The sequence below is a fragment of the Ammodytes marinus genome, assembly GCF_949987685.1.
Source record: "Ammodytes marinus genome assembly, chromosome: 9".
NCBI classification, from domain to species: Eukaryota; Metazoa; Chordata; class Actinopteri; order Uranoscopiformes; family Ammodytidae; genus Ammodytes; species Ammodytes marinus.
This window is the reverse complement of record NC_137213.1, coordinates 11,725,759-11,742,049: the sequence shown is the minus strand read 5'-3', so window position 1 is coordinate 11,742,049 and position 16,291 is coordinate 11,725,759. Positions and strand designations below refer to the sequence as shown.

Genomic DNA, 16,291 nt, shown 5'->3' with positions numbered 1-16,291 from the left:
AGCTTTCATTTCAACACAATATGGAAGTATGTAAAAACTAAACCGATTCAGTTTTATTTTATTTCTAATCTCGTAAATCATGTTTCTATAGGATTTATATTCTATTATCTACTATGTCATTTCAACACATTGTACAAAAAGTATGGCTTGGAATTCAGCTCTCATACAAAAACGTAAACAGAGATAAAGCCGGTGCAGGTCATGGGTTAGCTGCTCTCAGCCCTTTTGAAGCCACTTTGGAAACAACTCGCACATGTGTGGTGTGCATGCGCAATGGCGCAGGAAGTATTAGTATTTACAAAAAAAAATATATATATATATATAAAAAAAAAAAAATTATATATAAAAAAAAAAAATCGATTATTAACTTTTCTGAATCGATTCAGAATCGTTCGAGAGAGAATCGATATTAATCGGAAAATCGATTTTTTTTCCCACCCCTAATTACAACTACAGTACCTCCCCAAATTTAACATTTCAGTATTACCGTTAGGGCAGTTTGTAACTAAAGACAAATTGTAATGACCTGTAATGATTTGCTTTAGAATTATTTGGTCATTAGAATATTATGACTCATTTCATGCATATATAACAAACCAATTTTATTTTTTAACAAGGGACAGTGGTATAAGCACAGGTGCAGATGATTTGTTTAGCTGCTTCAGTTTGAGGGTTCTTGTACTGCGGCTGTAGGCTCGCTGTCACGTCATGGTTTACTGGGACCATTAGTAGCACTTGTGCCGTTTGGACAAAGACGAGTCCCAATTGTCTGTTGTAAAAGCGCCCTATCATATTAATGTATTAAACACTTCAAACAAAAAAACCCAACCTTTATGTACAATATAAAACAGAAATGTGCCGTTCTTCATCTTATGTGGCACAAGATGGTTACACACAAGGTTACACTCTTGTGTAACCTTGGTGTATAAGAGCTGCCTCCTGTTCAGCCAATGCTCTCGACTTTCTAATCCCCATGATTTCTTGCATTACATTGTTTTCCATATGTATATCAAATAGATGTATATCAAAATGAATCTACCTGCAGACCTGATATTTATGGGAGGAGCTGAACATTTATGGTGAAGAAAATCGTTGGATGTCACCTGAGAAGTCATCTTTTACATAATGTTTTTATTCGACATGTCATGGAGAGGGAATATAAAACACAATGCAAGTTGACAGTGACACAACATATGTATTCATACTTGTAGAAAAATCAAGAATGGAATAGCATTCTTGATCTGACATTAATAACAGCCTTACACATGAACAAAACTGACAAAGACAAATGAACATTTACAAACAAAGGTGTCTGATCTGTCAATCTGAATGTGTTGTACTCTTTATTGTTTTTCCAGGCTGGTGTCTAGAACAAAACCAGATCTTTGAAAATACATCAGAGAACACCCTCCGACACCTATTAAACTCAACAGATAAACAAAAGACACAGCTTCTTTCACATCAGACATATCTCACTGTCTTTCATTCATAACACCTGATGTATTACACCAAAGATGTTATCGCATTCAATTAGACAACAGAAAACCAGATGTGAAAACAGAATTTAGTACAAAAGCAGCACTAATAGCCCTTTGCAACTCATCCCAATTTAGACAAGTCAAATATAATTACTTGAAATGATTTCTTCTATAATACAAATGAAACAAAACGTCCTTTGGCATGAGTTGCTTATCTTTACAGGAAGGCAGTGTTAATCTCCTCAACACAGACGATAACAGCCTTCTAACCTGCTTCAGTTCATCGCTTCCTGCCCTCGCCTCATGCACGTAGGAGAGACGTGATCTAGCCTATCAAATTCAATCCGCCATCACACAGTGCACACATAAATATTAAAAGAGGCACTAATGTGAGCTTTCACTTGTTGCTTCACTTATGCTGATGTGCACTCACACACACACACACACGCTAATAGGAATTTGAAGGCTTGAGAGCCAAGTGTTTGTTGTCTTATTCCTTGTGCTCCAGAAACTGCTGCAATCTTTTCCGGTGCTCTGCGGACATCTGAACGGCACTGAGGATTTAGAAAAATATACATATATTTTCAAATTTTATACTCGGCATACATTTTGTTTTTCACAATCATCTCAAGAAAGTCAATTGTAATGGCACTGGCAGTCCTTACTTTAAGTGATCTCCAAATGTAGTTGTTATCCTGTAGATGGCGGTCTTGAGAGAGGCCCTGAGAGAAAATCTCAGTGTTTTGTAAGCCGAGTCTCCCATGCTGCTGGTTGACCTGACAGGCTTACTGGAGGCATGAGGCAGCTTGAAGTGTCGGTCTACTGCCTGAACACATGGGGGGAGGGACAGCTGCTATAAGTGGGCTCATGATTCAACGCAACAATAACATAGTTGTTGTTCTTTTTCAAACATCCACACTGCAGTGTAAGTTATAATGTCCTGAGAGCGTACCCGTTTGTGTCTGTGTCACTGTGTACAATACAGCATTCGAACAAACTTGTTTCTCTGATTCCATGTCTTTTTTTTGTAAAAAGCAGTTAAGTCTTCATGCAAAAACACTTTCCATCTGCTATCTTGCTTTTACAGACTGAATGTCAATATAGTTACATTACAACAATAACTGACTGTTGCACAAATAGAGAGAAACTATTGCCTTTATAGAAAAATCTTTCAAATTGAATATGTGTTGATCAAAACAGCAATAGACTTCCTTTGATAAACTTTTTCATGATTAACATGAACATTTTCACATATCTAAGCATTAAAGTACTGCATGTTTGTTTTCAAGGCACAAGGTTGAGTGTGCGGTTAGCATGTACCCACAGAGTGGTATGCATAGCCAGTTCCCACACAGTAAAATATACCTGCACTATGAAATCTGATAGCAGCATTGTGGCTGGGCTCAACATGTGTTCTCAGGGTAGGAGTGAAGGATGACAGCTTACCTCTTGTAAGACCAGCATGCAGCTGAGGATGCTGGGTAACGCAGTCTGTACCACCCCGAACTGGTCTTCTGAGAAGGAAGCCTGAACGAGGTAAGACAGCCCTGGAGGATGGTAGCAAAAGGACATACTATAGTAAAGTAGATGTTGGTGCATCAATATGTGATATCAATATGAATCAGATGAAATCTCTTCATACCTTCTAAAGCCCAGATGTGAGCCTGGCTGTCTGCAAACAGAGCTTGACTGGAGGCTTCTGGAACCTGTTGGAGACAATGTTAACTAGTACGAGTGCCCCGTTTAACAGACAAATGCATAATTACAGAAGACTGATGCCTTGGGGAAATGTTAAGACACGTTTTAGTCTGACTACACTACTAGACTAAACTACAGCATGCATGTGTGATCAAAAGGAAGGATGCACTAGCCTCAGGACGCAAAGCAGACTAAGCAAACTAGTTTCTACTGATAGGAAATGCAATGATGATAGATGAAGTATGATGTTTGACTGTGATAAACTCACCGGTACCTCACACTTCCAATATGATCGCAAAGACACGATTTCTCGACATTTGATTAGTACAGATAACAATGATTTTATAACAGTCAAGTGACTTGCAAGTTGTGTCTTACACATTTCCTTAATTCAAATCATCTTAAAGAAATAAGTAAGACTGAGCCCAAACCCAGAGTTATATCAATGATTGTGCAGGATGAGGTTGTTATTGGTGAAACTCTACTGTGAGAGACGAGTTCATGCAGGGCGCCCCTTGCAGAGTACAGAAGCCCAAAGGAGACGACATGCACATGCTACACATCCTTACCTTGTTAAATAAATACATTATCAGCACCCGCTTTGCCAAGAAATGTTTAACCTGAATGGGACAATCAAGTGTAAAGTTGTTTTTTAAAGTAGAAAACCAAAGAATGACACAAATGAAGAAAGCTTTTCACATTTAACCGCAGGCTTAAGACCCAACCCAACAACTTCAACCTTTGTCATGTCAAATGAAGCAGTAACTAGGCTACAGAGAAGGCACAATTTTCCAATCTGCTGTTAAAAGCTGGATCCTGTCTCATCTCTGAAGCACACCTCTCTAGTGACAGAAATTGGTGTGAACAAGCTGTGACTGAGGAGGGTGGAATTTTTTATTTTTTTGCCAAATGGAGCCGTGTCCATTTTCACACCTGTGCAAATCCAGAGACGAGTGACTCTGGCTATGGAAAGTTTCAAAAATCTGACGAGACTGACCCCGCTGTATGTCTATTGATAGGCCAAGGTTAATACATTTGCAAGTATGAAAAGCCTTTTAGTAATGCTGTATAAACCTATATTGCAGTTTTGTATTGTAGCAAGAAGACTTAAGTACCTGTTCTTTTCTGTTCTGGAGGAATTGAGCCAGGAGACTTGGTTTGGACGATTCCTGCTTGGGACTGGGAAGTGAGGTGGGGGACGGCTGGGGACTGCCATTAGCCTGAGTATCTGCACCAAGACAAAAATCTCATGATTATCAGATATCCATTATTCATTTACCTGCTACTAAACTCATGTAATGCCCAAACCTGTTGGCAAGTTGATAGAATGCCCCTTAAAAATGCAGTTCCTGTTGTTCATTTCTGGAAACTCTATCCGGCTAAAATTGGACCCTAACGATGGAGTCAGCGATTCTGGAAGAGGCTTGTTGTCAAAAATAATGCTGTCAAAGTCAGTGAATATCTCCTCACAATCCGCTACCTGTCTATACTGTGTGTCCGCGCTCTAAAAATTCTGTGTTAATTAACAAAGTTGCTAGCTAAGGTGGCCCCCCCCCCCCTTTTTTTACAGAGCCTAGGCTGTGTATTAACACCACCTTTTTTTTGCCTACAGAGTGCAGGTAGTGGATCGTGAGGAGATATTCAACGATATTGACAAAAAGTGCTTTAGTCAACGAACATTCTACCGAATCGCTGACACCACCTTTGAAGTGTCTATATGTACGATCTAAGTGACCCGATGTCTTCCTTTAGCCTCCTCTCACCTGTGGAGGTGGACCAGAGTTTGGGGACTCTCCTCATGATGTGCGGGCTCTGCACTGTGCCGAACCACGGGGAGCATTGTTCCACGGGAGCGGTGAGACGTCGCAGGGCGGGGGAAGAGAAAGGGCTGTCCAGGTCCGGAGTGAACGGTGCCGTCAGAGGGCTGTGAGGGCCGCCAGCGATGGAGCGCGCAAAGACCGACGCCGGAGTCTTCATCAGCAGCGTGGGCCGAGGACTCATCAGATCGTCTGAACCCAAGGTCACTTTGAGGGAAAAACATAAGTGGAAGACAAAAAGGATAAAGAGACGTTTTTTCTTTGTTTGTTTAAAAAAAAAAAAAAAAAGTGCTACGAGGAACTTATAAATATTTCTGAAACACTAACTCTTCCTCTGATGATCATAAATTACATGTTAAAGCAAACAAGACCATAAGTGGAAAGAATGCTATTTGTCTATTGTTTTCCTTAATACCTTTGTCATGGGTACGCTCACCCAGGAACAACAGCTGGCGTAGTAAAAACACAAAACGTTTGTCCATTTGGGGTGCTACAATTAACACAAACTGAAAGTTCCTCGGAGCACCGTTATGTAAAAAAATATAGTTACATACTTGATGTCTCGGATGACGTCTTCCTTTCACTCCCAGTAGACAGTGGTTTGGCCCTGCCGTTGGTTGCCACGGTGTCGTGATAGGCTACGAGTCTCTGGGTCAGGTCAGCCAGCAGAGACAGACACTCCTTACTGATGGCGTTCCAGTTGTGAGGATGTCCACCTGGACAAGACATACATTTGGCCTAGGTTGTAAGCTACTTGTAAATACAATCTGAATAGTTGGGAGTGTCCAGCTTTATTTTGCATTAGACAACATAACAGACCTGGCTGACTCAGACTGAAGACCTCAGCGCGTCGTGATGGGGAGTGTTGGGACAGCAGGGCCATGTCCTGCAGAGCTAGAAACTACAATTGGGGAAGACGACAAGTTAATACACACGATTTCAGAACATCAGTACAAAATACAATTTAAAAAGAAGCAAGGTAGGAAGGGATTTATCTACCTTCAATATCATTGGCTGCTTGTCGGACAGAACTTTAGGAAGACACTGGTGGGCTTCCTCAGTAAAGGACGACTGGACAGGAAAACTGAAAACCTACAGAAACAAGGAAATATTTATATATAAAAAACATACTACCTTAAAGTCAAGCTCCTCACAAGTATTTATTTATTGATCACTTGATGAACTCTGGGCTGTTCACCATGAATATTATGATCCAGTTAGTGCTGATGCTGTTCAGATACTTGATCATTCAAAGCTATGACAACAGTGCCCCCTAGTGCTTCTAAATAATAAGTGTCTTTGCAACACAGCACCTACTTTGAAAAGCAACTACAGTCAAGATTAGGTTCAGATTAGATTAGTAGAATTTGGCTGGGTCAATGTAATTTAATTCTAGTCAGCACAGCTGGCACCTTGGTTCAACGTGTGGATGTGCTCAAGGGATTTAAATTAAATATTGATTATTTAGAGAAAAAAAAAAAAAAAAAAAAGTGGAAAATTTGCTTCTGTACAACAGTGGAATATTTGTTTTGTTTTCTCAATTCCAGGCACTGTGTAAATTGATGTAGTCTTTTATTCAAACACATACCTCAGTGACAAAGATCCTAAAGAGCAGCAGTGTGACGTGCCATGTGACGAGCAGGAAGCTGGTGCTGATCCAGAGGTGGTAGAGCAGGGAGAGGTCCAGCAGTCCAGCTATACTGTCCAGGGGTTGGACGGAGCTGGGGATCACACACACAAATACATTAATGTGTGGCAGGAAAAACAAAAAACTATTTTTCTCATGTATAAACAAAGAATCCATACTGACCCGTTCAAATCAAGATTCAGGGTATTACAAATCCATGCTTTTGGAATGTAGCCTGTTAAGACAAAATTATATTAATATTTTTTTTTTAAATCACCTCTGATAACTTTGTGCTTCAAAAGGGAAAAAACAGAGCTCAGGTACAATATTTGAAAAAAATAAAAGCTTGTAAACCTTAGTTTTATTTGGTAGAAGTAAAAGTAAAGATCATGGAACTCCTTTTATTCTAAAGTTCAGGAGCTACAAATTAATTTGTAAACAGATCACTTACCCAAAAAGAAATACACAACAATGTAGTTCCTCACAGAGTAAAGTGCTTGAGTGGCACTGCACTTCACCACCAGAGGTAGGGATCCTTTAAAGCGAAGGTATTTGTATTGCTGTGGAATAGGAATGAATGGGCAAACTTTAGCACTAATCATAAATTGCTGTATAGCGTATAGTCGGCCCCTGACTACAAAAAGCATCTACTTTGCATTTGACACCTAAAACATTCAGGTGAAAATAGATCTTAAATATTAAGTCAGATAAATGAGTGAACGTATATCACATACCTGGACAGTTTGAAAAGAGACATAGTTCATGTTGTGGATCACACCCAGCAGACTGTGATAGAATCCACAAAAGGCTCCAGCCAGCAGAAGCATGAGGTGATACTCATTGAGACATGTCTGAGGGGAACCGTCAGCGCTGAAAACAAAATGGAGGCAAATTAGACTCTGGGTGAATCATGTAATGCTCAATGTGATAGCGTTATGTGGGCGCGCTGCTTACCCATCACTCTGTGCGCATGGGCCGCCGAGTGTCTCATATCTGCCCCCGATGGTGACCACACAACACCAAGCCACGATGACTCCCATGATGCAGTAGACCAGGGAGTTGAGCAGCTGACGAGGGTGAAGCAGCTGACCCAACAGGGCTATTTTAGAACATGCGATAGTTGGAAAGACTGCAGAGAAATGGAGAAAAAATACAAAGTTACAACCACAGTGCAATGTGTGCTAGCTGTCGGATTTGGCTTAAAAAGGTGGAGTCATTGATTATGGAGCATGCTTGTTGTCAAACATCAGTAAATATCTCCTCAAGATATACTACACTGTATGTGCGCTGAAAAAAAAACAGTCTTAATACACAGCCTAGGCTCTGTAAACTGGCATGTTGGTAGCTAATAGCTACGGTGGGCCCGCTTTGATTACAAACCCTTTGCTTAAATACCAGTTTACAGAGCCTAGGCTGTGTATTTAACACCTGTTTTTTTGTTTTTTTTCAGGACACACAATACAGACGGAGGTAGCGGATCATCAGGAGATATTCACTGATTTGGACAAAAAGTCAACAATCAGTCTCCAGAATCGCTGACTCCACCTTTAATAGAAAACAAACAATGACAAGCTCAAGGAAATAGTCAATCTGCTTGATGCAGCAACCTGTGGCTCACCTGTATAATTCTCCAGGTTCAGGAATCCAACCAAGATGACAACTCCACACAGCAGGATTAGGGAAAAGATGGAACTTGCACTCGTTAAGAGGGACAGGCATTCTGCAAATGAGAAAATAAAAGAAACAGTCCAAAATAAGCTTCACACAACTACAGAAAGCTAAGAGTCAGATCTCACACAATGAACATGTGGAGGTGTGTGACTGACCTGATATCGTCTGGATGGGGTGGATGAGACTGAACCTACTGAGGAAAACAAAAACTGCTGTGATGGGCGGCAGCAACAGGACAGCCCAAGCAATACTGGCCACAGCTCTCCAGCTAATCACCTGAACAGAGAAGTTGGGCATTATCAACATGGCACACACATACAAAAGCATTAAAAGGGGGAGTCGGCAATTTTGGAGGACACGTGTAGTCAACATCACTTTTTCAGAAGCAGTGATTGTTTACTCCCGATCCGCTACCTGTCCTTACTGTGTGTCATTTCACAGGCTCTGCGTCTGTAAACGGATATGTAAACACAGGGGGCCCAATATGCCGGTTTTTTGGAGCCTAGGCAGTTTTAACACTGCATGTTTCCCCCAGCGCACACACAGTACGGACAGGTAGCGGACATTCACCGATATTGACAATAGGTGAGTTTGACATCACGCATTCTCCAGATTGCTGACACCAACTTTAACTCGGCTGAAAAGAAAGGCATCTGTTAAGCCTACAACATTTGAAACCGAGTAATTCTCCTCTGCTCAAAACATGGTAAAAATGCATGAGACTTCTCCAACTGGTCTCCTTTCCCTTCAAAAGTCTACTCCTTAGTTCTTGAATCGTAAATAACTTGTTTGTATCTCTGTGTCTTTTTATAGAAATAGATCAAACAAATGTTAGCTTCGCTTACGTACGCTAGCATAAACAGACTTGAAGCTACTTGAAGTTAGCACGCTAGCACACGCGAAAAGGTCTCTCTTTTGAATGAAAGAAGAGCTCGAGTTTAAAGTTAACTCACCTTTCGGACGAACCAACAACTTTGCTCGGCGGAAAACATGTCGTTCGGCGATTTGGAGAGCCTCAAGGCAGTAATAATCTCCTCGGCTCTGCGGCTGTCAAACTACTTTATTCCTCTGTTTGCCATATCGCGCCACACATGCATTCAAAGGACCTCCGAAGGACCCCGTATGAAGGCTGCCCGTGGTACTGCCTGCTGCCAGTGTCACAACCACATGCATTTATTGGAATGAACTTTGCAAGAAACTCATTTGCAAATGAAAACATCTGTATGAAAATCTGACTGACTGGCCAGTGCAAGCTTATTCAGACTGGAAAGCTCATAAACAATAGCTTGCTGTTTTTCTTTTCAGTTAAATGTGGTTATTGCACATATAAAGTAATAGGCTATAGTTAAATAACACAGTACTCAAATTTTGTCAAACCATTGTTACTGAAGTGAATTACACAACGCACCAACAAAAGCCATGAAACAGCTCTTCAATTGTATCTTCTTCTATTTTAATTGTTGCCATTTACAGATATATTAAACATGAGTCCCATTATAATGTGGGCTAGCCTTTCAGTCAGTTAGAGTTAAAGTCAATTCTGAATCCCTTCAGCTTCATCGTGCAAGAAACCGTTCTTGTCATGATGATAGCCATTCCCATACGTTGGGAAACTGTGCTTTTCGAAAACAGTCTTTTTATCCTGGTCACGGGAGAATGGCTTGGTCTCAAAGGCATTGACCGGGAGCTTCTGGGATGAACCGATGGACATCTCGGTCTGAGATGCTCTATGGGTGAATGGTTTCTGTCCAGGTTTCTGGGCGATTGCAGGGAGGGCGAGCTGCTCCCTCTGGCCCTTCTTGTCTTCCCAAAGCTTCAGCAGCCGGCGTTGATTATTGGTCATATCCTTGAGATTTTGCTGCAGCGACTGCACCTGATCCTCCAAAAGTGTGTTGGAGGTGACTGTGTTTGCCAGCTGTGATGTCAAATCATCAATGGTCATACACAGTTTCCCAGTCTTCTCCACCAGGGAGCTGCACTCTTGCTCCTTTTCGTGCAGGTCGTTGATTATGTCCTTGGTGGTCTTGCCGTTGAACTTGGGGCTGCACTCGAGCCCGATCTCCGTACGAAGGGTCTTCACCTGTTTCCTCAGCTCCTTGTTGTCCATCGTCAAGGTCTTGAGTTTCTGTTTCACGGCCTCCGTCGAACGCATCCTGGTCTCATTTTGCCTGAGTTTTTCCCTGAGAATGTTTTCTCTGTGAATGGCATCGTCTCTTTCTGCTTTGCATTTCTCCAGAAGTTTAAATGTCTCAAATTTGGACACTTTGTCACTTTTCCCATTTGCACTTGCCATCATTTTGTAGGTAGGCCTAAGGTCTCCAAATCTTAAAAAAATGAAGAGAGAAACAAAAAACAGTTAAAAAGGCATTTTTCTATTAAAAAATGTTAGTCCCCACGAGTTGTTCTTTGAGCATTGTGTTGTGGTGTTCTGGTCAATCTACCTCACAGGCACGAGCAGCCACACACATGCCTGGGTCTGACGCAGCTGACATTCCTCTTACAGGGTGACATGCAGCTCCTGTAACTCAAAGCTGGGGCTAGAATGACCATTAATTAGGGCACCACCAACCCTTTGACACCGTTTCGATTGACACAATTTGTTTGTTTCTATTTTGTTTATTGATCAGCAACCTTTTAGTAATACATTTGAAATATTAGACAAATATTTTGACAGGTGTCCCCTCCTGGGTGTAAGGGTGCTATAGAAACAAGGTTTAATAAACACAAGTAAAATTGTGCATCCATACAGTGACACACTTTGCTCGATCCACGTGACAGTTTGGATGGACTAGTTGGAAAAACACTAGCAGCAGCCAAATGTCCACTTTTAAAGTTGGACGCTCTCTTTGAAAAAAAAAGAAGTTACACCTATTAGTTACCATCTCTCTGTTAAATATTTAAAATGCCCAACCGTTGAAATGTACTGACAGCCTTAAAAGCGTCCAGGAGTGGATAGTAGTGGATTGTCTGCATTTGTAGTTGCTGGGTTGATTTCAGGTGTTCCTCTTTTTGTCTTTAGGACAAAAAAAGGGTGACATTTCTTTTTCACTCTTGCAACTATCCAATTTTGCAAGGACTTTTGATGTTGACAGATGACAAACGTCATGCTTATCATTATTCAAAAACTAAATAAACAACCCTGCAGTGATCAGATTTGATGTGTGAATATTTCAGATTGTTTTTAAATTGATTTGAATTTCCATTGCTGTCCAGCCAACATGTTTTAAATTGTAGTGTAAAAAGTGTCAACAAAAACAGGAACAGTTGGACATTTTGGAAAATAGGTTGATTAGCTTTTCTTGCCAAGAGTTAGTTGGGAATATTGATACCATCATATTCTGCCAATGAAATATCTGGCTATATCTAGCAGCTGGCTAGCTTAGTTTAGCATAAAGCCTTGAAACAGATGGAAACCAGCTAGCCTTACTGTTAAAAAAATTCTATTTATTTATTTTTCAAGATAAAGACAGTATGCAAATGATCTGGTTACAGAGTTTAATTTGTGCTTGAAAATAGGCTCCGGTTTACAAATTGATCATTATCATTAAAGATGAATTCATTAATGAAAGACGGGTCCCACAAAGACCATGTTTTTCTCCATGAAAAACTAATTTAAAATGGACATATCAAATTCCATACATTTGATCATATGCAGTTTCTCACAATAAATCCAAATTAATACAAATAAAAAAGATATACAAGTTGTTAATATATTGTACATTTAGAGTTGGTCTTTGGCATTAGTTGAGGGCACTCATGGTTATATCAGTTAGACGAAAATACAAAAACTCTGTACATATAAGTCCAACCCTTAAATATACCTTTAATCATTGTACAGTTTATACTGACATTTCTTTACACTTAATATACAAGCCGGTCCCATTAACGGATATAAAAAAAACGCATATACAAAATGCCCCCAACATTACTGCATGAACTGTTCATCTAAACATTTCAACGGAAGAGCTACCACACTAAAAAAAAGAGATCTCAAATGCTGTGTAACACCATATCCTATTTATCTTTAAGGAAGTTAGGAACCCATCCCATTAGAAATAACATACTTGACACGCATGCTGATTTACAGAGATCCTATAGCGGAACCGAGCTAAGACACTGGGTTTAAAGGTGTTAAGCCAGAAGGTCCGAGTGCAGCTGAAATCCAGACGCCCGATGACTTCAACACCTCAGCAACCTGATTCCTCTAATAGGGCAACAGGAGAACCTGCGATTGAAAAAAAAAAGAATAAATCTTTGCTTTGGGAAGGAGAAATCATGTTAAAGGAAGTCCGGTGTCAGATGTCAAAAAAGAAAATGCTCGAAACAAGGCAACTAAAATACGCCAACAATGTACAGCAGAAGTACGGGGGTCATCATTCCTGATAAATGTAAATATAAAAACGGCTTTGAGAACGTACAAGATGAAACAAGACTTAAGTGTATCAGGTTATTAGTGCACAATGTACAATGGGATCACGGCTTAAAAGGCTCCTGTGTCACTATTGCTTACCTTCAGACAATGAAAGGCTTTCATGTCAAAGAAGATGCCTTCACCGCCTGCTGTGTTACAGCAGACTTGGCAGGTACTAGCTCCGGTTCTAGTGTACTAAAGAAATTGGCCTGAAAAAAACAAAAAAAAAAAAAACTAATTAGGAAGAGAGTTTAAAACAACCCAGCAAATAAGCACTTTTCAGTATTATGGGACTCTACCAATCAATGGAGAAAGCTTAAACCTAGTGTCGGGGAGTAAGTGACTATTCAATCACAAATTGTCTATGTACTGTTGCTTAGCTCTTACTTGTTTTAAACAGAATTGGAATTTGTCTAATTGTGTTACGTAGTGTGTGTTGTATTTCAATTTAAAAAGTGACATCTTTGTGTTTTTATACTGCTTTCTTGGCCAGGACTCCCTTGAAAAAAAAGATGGTAGATCTCAATGGTAATATTCCTGGTTGAATAAATGTTAAAGAAAGAAAATGTAAAGTGAAGTGCAGCAGCAAATGTTCCGTGTCAGAGAAGAGAGGACAAGACAAGACAAGACAGTGTTCCTGCAATCCATTAATCTTGGTCAGCCTTGGCCCTTTACTCACGGGCTCACTTTGTAGACTAATTACCTGAACGTGACCAGACATTCGATACCTCCGTGGACCTGACAGTACTCACATTAGGAAGACCACTAATAGCCCAAGTTTCCAATAAAGAGAGTCCACACAGAGGCAGTTAACTTGACACTATCAGGTTTAGTCATTCAGAGAAACACACAGGGGGAGTCGGAAAAAGATGTAGTGTTCTAGTGCGGTGTCCGTGATTGACATGGACAAGTTGGGTCCGGCTTCATCCATGCTACTGAGATCATTGAGGGCAAATGGGAGTGAGCCAAGCATTGTTGTTATCTAAACCAAGATAGACAGCCAGCCTTACTCAATTATATGTAGTTTTCCAAAGCAGGACAATCAGTGTTGTATTTTATTTCCCCCCAAAAACAGATTTATTTTGGAATTAATCCCTGAAGTGAAGAGATTTAAAATCAGCATGTTAGCTCAGGAAATTACCTTACAACCAACGGCAAGCAGTACGTTGAGCAAAACAATGGCCGACAAGATCGATATCATAATTTTGGGTTGGTCGTCACGGACTGCAGGCCAGAAAGTCATCACCAGAACGGAGCCGGAGAGGCAGAGAGCCACCACGATGGTGCACCACCTCAGCCATTCGTAAGGCAGGATCCATAGGACCTTATGTAAGAAACAACAGTGCATTAAATAATGTGCAATACTACAAGACAGTCTACAGTAGGGTTGATTGCCACAGACAGAGAAGAGGGCGTATTTTTTTTTGATAAAACATAAATACACTTTTTGAGGAATATAATGAACTATATTGTAATTCAAAATGCCATGACACAAATGTAGCGTACGAAATGAAACAGTGAATGTTATGCAAATTCAGGTCTCACCACTGCAGGAATGTAAATGGAGAGGGAATATCCGTACACACAGACAATCTCCATGAAAGAATATGAGACCAAGTTCATGATCTTGTTGTTCCTCCATAGCAGGACACCCCAGAGGGCAAGGGGCACGAGCCAAGCATAGCTGAAGATCGCTGTAGCAGCTATGGTCACTGGAAAACACAGGAAAAATTGACCGTGAGATCATACATTTAACCCAAAAAGAGGTTTGGCCATGAATACCAAACGATAACAGCACTTACCTTTTCGAAACTCTGGGGTGTACTTGTAGTTTGGTTTGCCTAAGTGCACCAGGAAATTGGATATGTTTCCACTGATGGCAATGGCAAACACAAGGGTGATACAAATCCAGAATGGTCCTAAAGGAAAAATAGCAAGCATTAAAACATCAGTTTGTGCACCCATTTGGTTTTAGTGGACAAAATTATAAAAAATGTCAGCTACAGTATGGGAAGCACGGGGTTATCTTATTTGCCAAACCACAAAAATATCTGACAACCTAAGTGATTAAGGGCAAACCATAAAGATCAGGATTTCTACGAAGGTAGAGGTGAATGAAGTTCTTCCCAGGCCATGGCAACACTGATCCAATGATTCTTTCCTTTACCTGAAAGAAATATTCAGAACCATTGGTTTTTTTAAGCACACAACAGTAAGAGAAAAATTGTTAAAAGTCATTTTAAATAGTTGTAAATGTATTACGTGATGGGTCTCAATGTCGAAAAATCTTTGGTAGTACTCAAACGTCCAGAAAGGAACACTTTTCTTTTGGCCAGAGAGAAGCTAAACAAAGAAGAACAACATTAAACCAAATGTATATTCTTGATGCAACAACATTGAATAGTTAAGCAAAAATCCACCCATTTTTCTCAGTAAGTGTTAAGTTTTGTCCGGACCTCTGTCTGGTCGTCACTGGCAAGTGGTTCTTCGTCGGCAAGATCAGGAGTGAAACCAGGCGCTTTTCTTTGCTTCTCTGGTTTAGTATCATCATCTTCCATGTTGATGGTGGTATCATTTCTGTCAGCTCCCAACATATTGCCACCTTCTTCAAAGTCTAAATCATGACATAGATAAATGGAACAAATGTATCAAAAGCTTTGCTGGTTTATTTGTTATTGTTGTTTTAAAAGTGATTTAAACATAGGTGGAACCGATGCATCACAGTGCAGGAGCACAGACAGAGCTCTGTGATGTTTACAGGTGGCATATGAGGCTGGGAAATAAAAACAATAAAACTGCTGCACCAAATAAAGCAATTTCCGTTCATGATTGGACTGAAGATTGTAGATGACACTCACCTTGAAACTGAAATGGATCATTTGTCGACGCCATTTATACGGATTCACTCTCAGTGATGAGGTTGGTCTGTCAGGAACTTATGGGCGAGTTTATGTTGCACTAGGGCAACAACTTCAATTTAGAAAGCTGTGAAGGAAAGAAATATAACTAATTTCGTTTATTTTATCTTCGATGCTTTAATATGACTTCTTAGTATGCTGGTTTACAACTTAGTAAACTCCAAGCAATACAGCAACTTATATAAAATACGATGTTATAAGTTAGCTTAAAGTTAGCCGCCAATTCCTTACTTGACAGCTCGACAACAACTAATTACATGAAATACCAAACGTAACATTATAACTGACACAGCAAGAGCATTGGTTGTAAGGAAGAAGACAAAAACAGTGTGTAGCTTTCGTTAAACATTGCGTACTTACCAAAGTATCTTCCAAATCTCCTAAAAATCATTTATCATCATCAGCTAGTGTTAGCGTGGAACAGGAAATACCAGTCATGTAAACAAGACTTTGTCCGGTTACTAAACATTTCAAAGTAAGGGTTTGAACTTTTTTATATTTAATACACACACAACTCTATATCATTATATATTTGCCTATCATGTTTTAGAAGTGTATTTAGGTGAATAATCGCCTCTAATATTGTATTTGGGGATCTAGAACCGAATTTCCATAAGCAAAGGACTTTTATTTTGAAGTTAGCCAGCAAAGACCATCACTGTAACTGTTAC

At 40.1% G+C, this 16,291-nt stretch overlaps 3 protein-coding genes across 4 annotated transcripts; all 3 read right to left on the bottom strand.

The window, feature by feature from the left end:
* Positions 1-1,148: 1,148 nt before the first annotated feature.
* Positions 1,149-9,376, bottom strand: ndc1 (NDC1 transmembrane nucleoporin). 2 transcript variants are annotated; one of them, XM_080034207.1, is made up of 18 exons: positions 9,245-9,376; positions 8,447-8,567; positions 8,239-8,340; positions 7,575-7,749; positions 7,355-7,490; positions 7,072-7,180; positions 6,804-6,855; positions 6,582-6,714; positions 5,993-6,085; positions 5,813-5,894; positions 5,548-5,709; positions 4,940-5,200; positions 4,292-4,404; positions 3,746-3,796; positions 3,121-3,184; positions 2,925-3,025; positions 2,144-2,304; positions 1,149-2,032 (listed from the first exon to the last, which is right to left on the bottom strand). In XM_080034207.1, exons 1-18 carry the CDS (start codon positions 9,281-9,283, stop codon positions 1,969-1,971), a joined length of 2,019 nt encoding a protein of 672 aa, XP_079890333.1. In that variant the 5' UTR covers positions 9,284-9,376; the 3' UTR covers positions 1,149-1,968. The 2 variants fall into 2 exon arrangements, with proteins under 2 accessions (XP_079890333.1, XP_079890334.1); XM_080034208.1 differs by lacking the exon at positions 3,746-3,796.
* Positions 9,377-9,825: 449 nt separating this feature from the next.
* On the bottom strand, positions 9,826-10,587 carry LOC307255343 (uncharacterized protein; the record flags this gene model as incomplete). The annotated part of the gene is made up of 1 exon (XM_080034024.1): positions 9,826-10,587. The coding sequence occupies one exon, from the start codon at positions 10,585-10,587 to the stop codon at positions 9,826-9,828; it is 762 nt and encodes a 253-aa protein (XP_079890150.1).
* A 1,185-nt stretch (positions 10,588-11,772) lies between these two features.
* On the bottom strand, positions 11,773-16,047 carry yipf1 (Yip1 domain family, member 1). Its single transcript, XM_080034807.1, has 10 exons — positions 15,981-16,047; positions 15,561-15,687; positions 15,159-15,316; positions 14,965-15,045; positions 14,782-14,869; positions 14,505-14,621; positions 14,248-14,414; positions 13,844-14,026; positions 12,802-12,911; positions 11,773-12,516 (listed from the first exon to the last, which is right to left on the bottom strand). The coding sequence occupies exons 2-9, from the start codon at positions 15,592-15,594 to the stop codon at positions 12,822-12,824; spliced, it is 918 nt and encodes a 305-aa protein (XP_079890933.1). The 5' UTR covers positions 15,595-15,687; positions 15,981-16,047; the 3' UTR covers positions 11,773-12,516; positions 12,802-12,821.
* Positions 16,048-16,291: the final 244 nt, after the last annotated feature.

Bases quoted from the DNA above. Each gene is read 5' to 3' on its own strand.
- ndc1 (XM_080034207.1), bottom strand. From the start codon at position 9,283: ATGTTTTCCGCCGAGCAAAGTTGTTGGTTCGTCCGAAAG. The intron at 6,715-6,803 runs GTCAGTATGGAT...TGTGATCCCCAG, and splicing joins CTGAATCTTGATTTGAACGG to CTCCGTCCAACCCCTGGACA. The intron at 5,895-5,992 runs GTAGATAAATCC...CCCCAATTGTAG, and splicing joins AGCAGCCAATGATATTGAAG to TTTCTAGCTCTGCAGGACAT.
- yipf1 (XM_080034807.1), bottom strand. From the start codon at position 15,594: ATGGCGTCGACAAATGATCCATTTCAGTTTCAAG. The intron at 15,046-15,158 runs GTCCGGACAAAA...TTCTTTGTTTAG, and splicing joins CCAGTGACGACCAGACAGAG to CTTCTCTCTGGCCAAAAGAA. The intron at 12,912-13,843 runs GTAATTTCCTGA...TGTTTTTTTCAG, and splicing joins TGCTTGCCGTTGGTTGTAAG to GCCAATTTCTTTAGTACACT.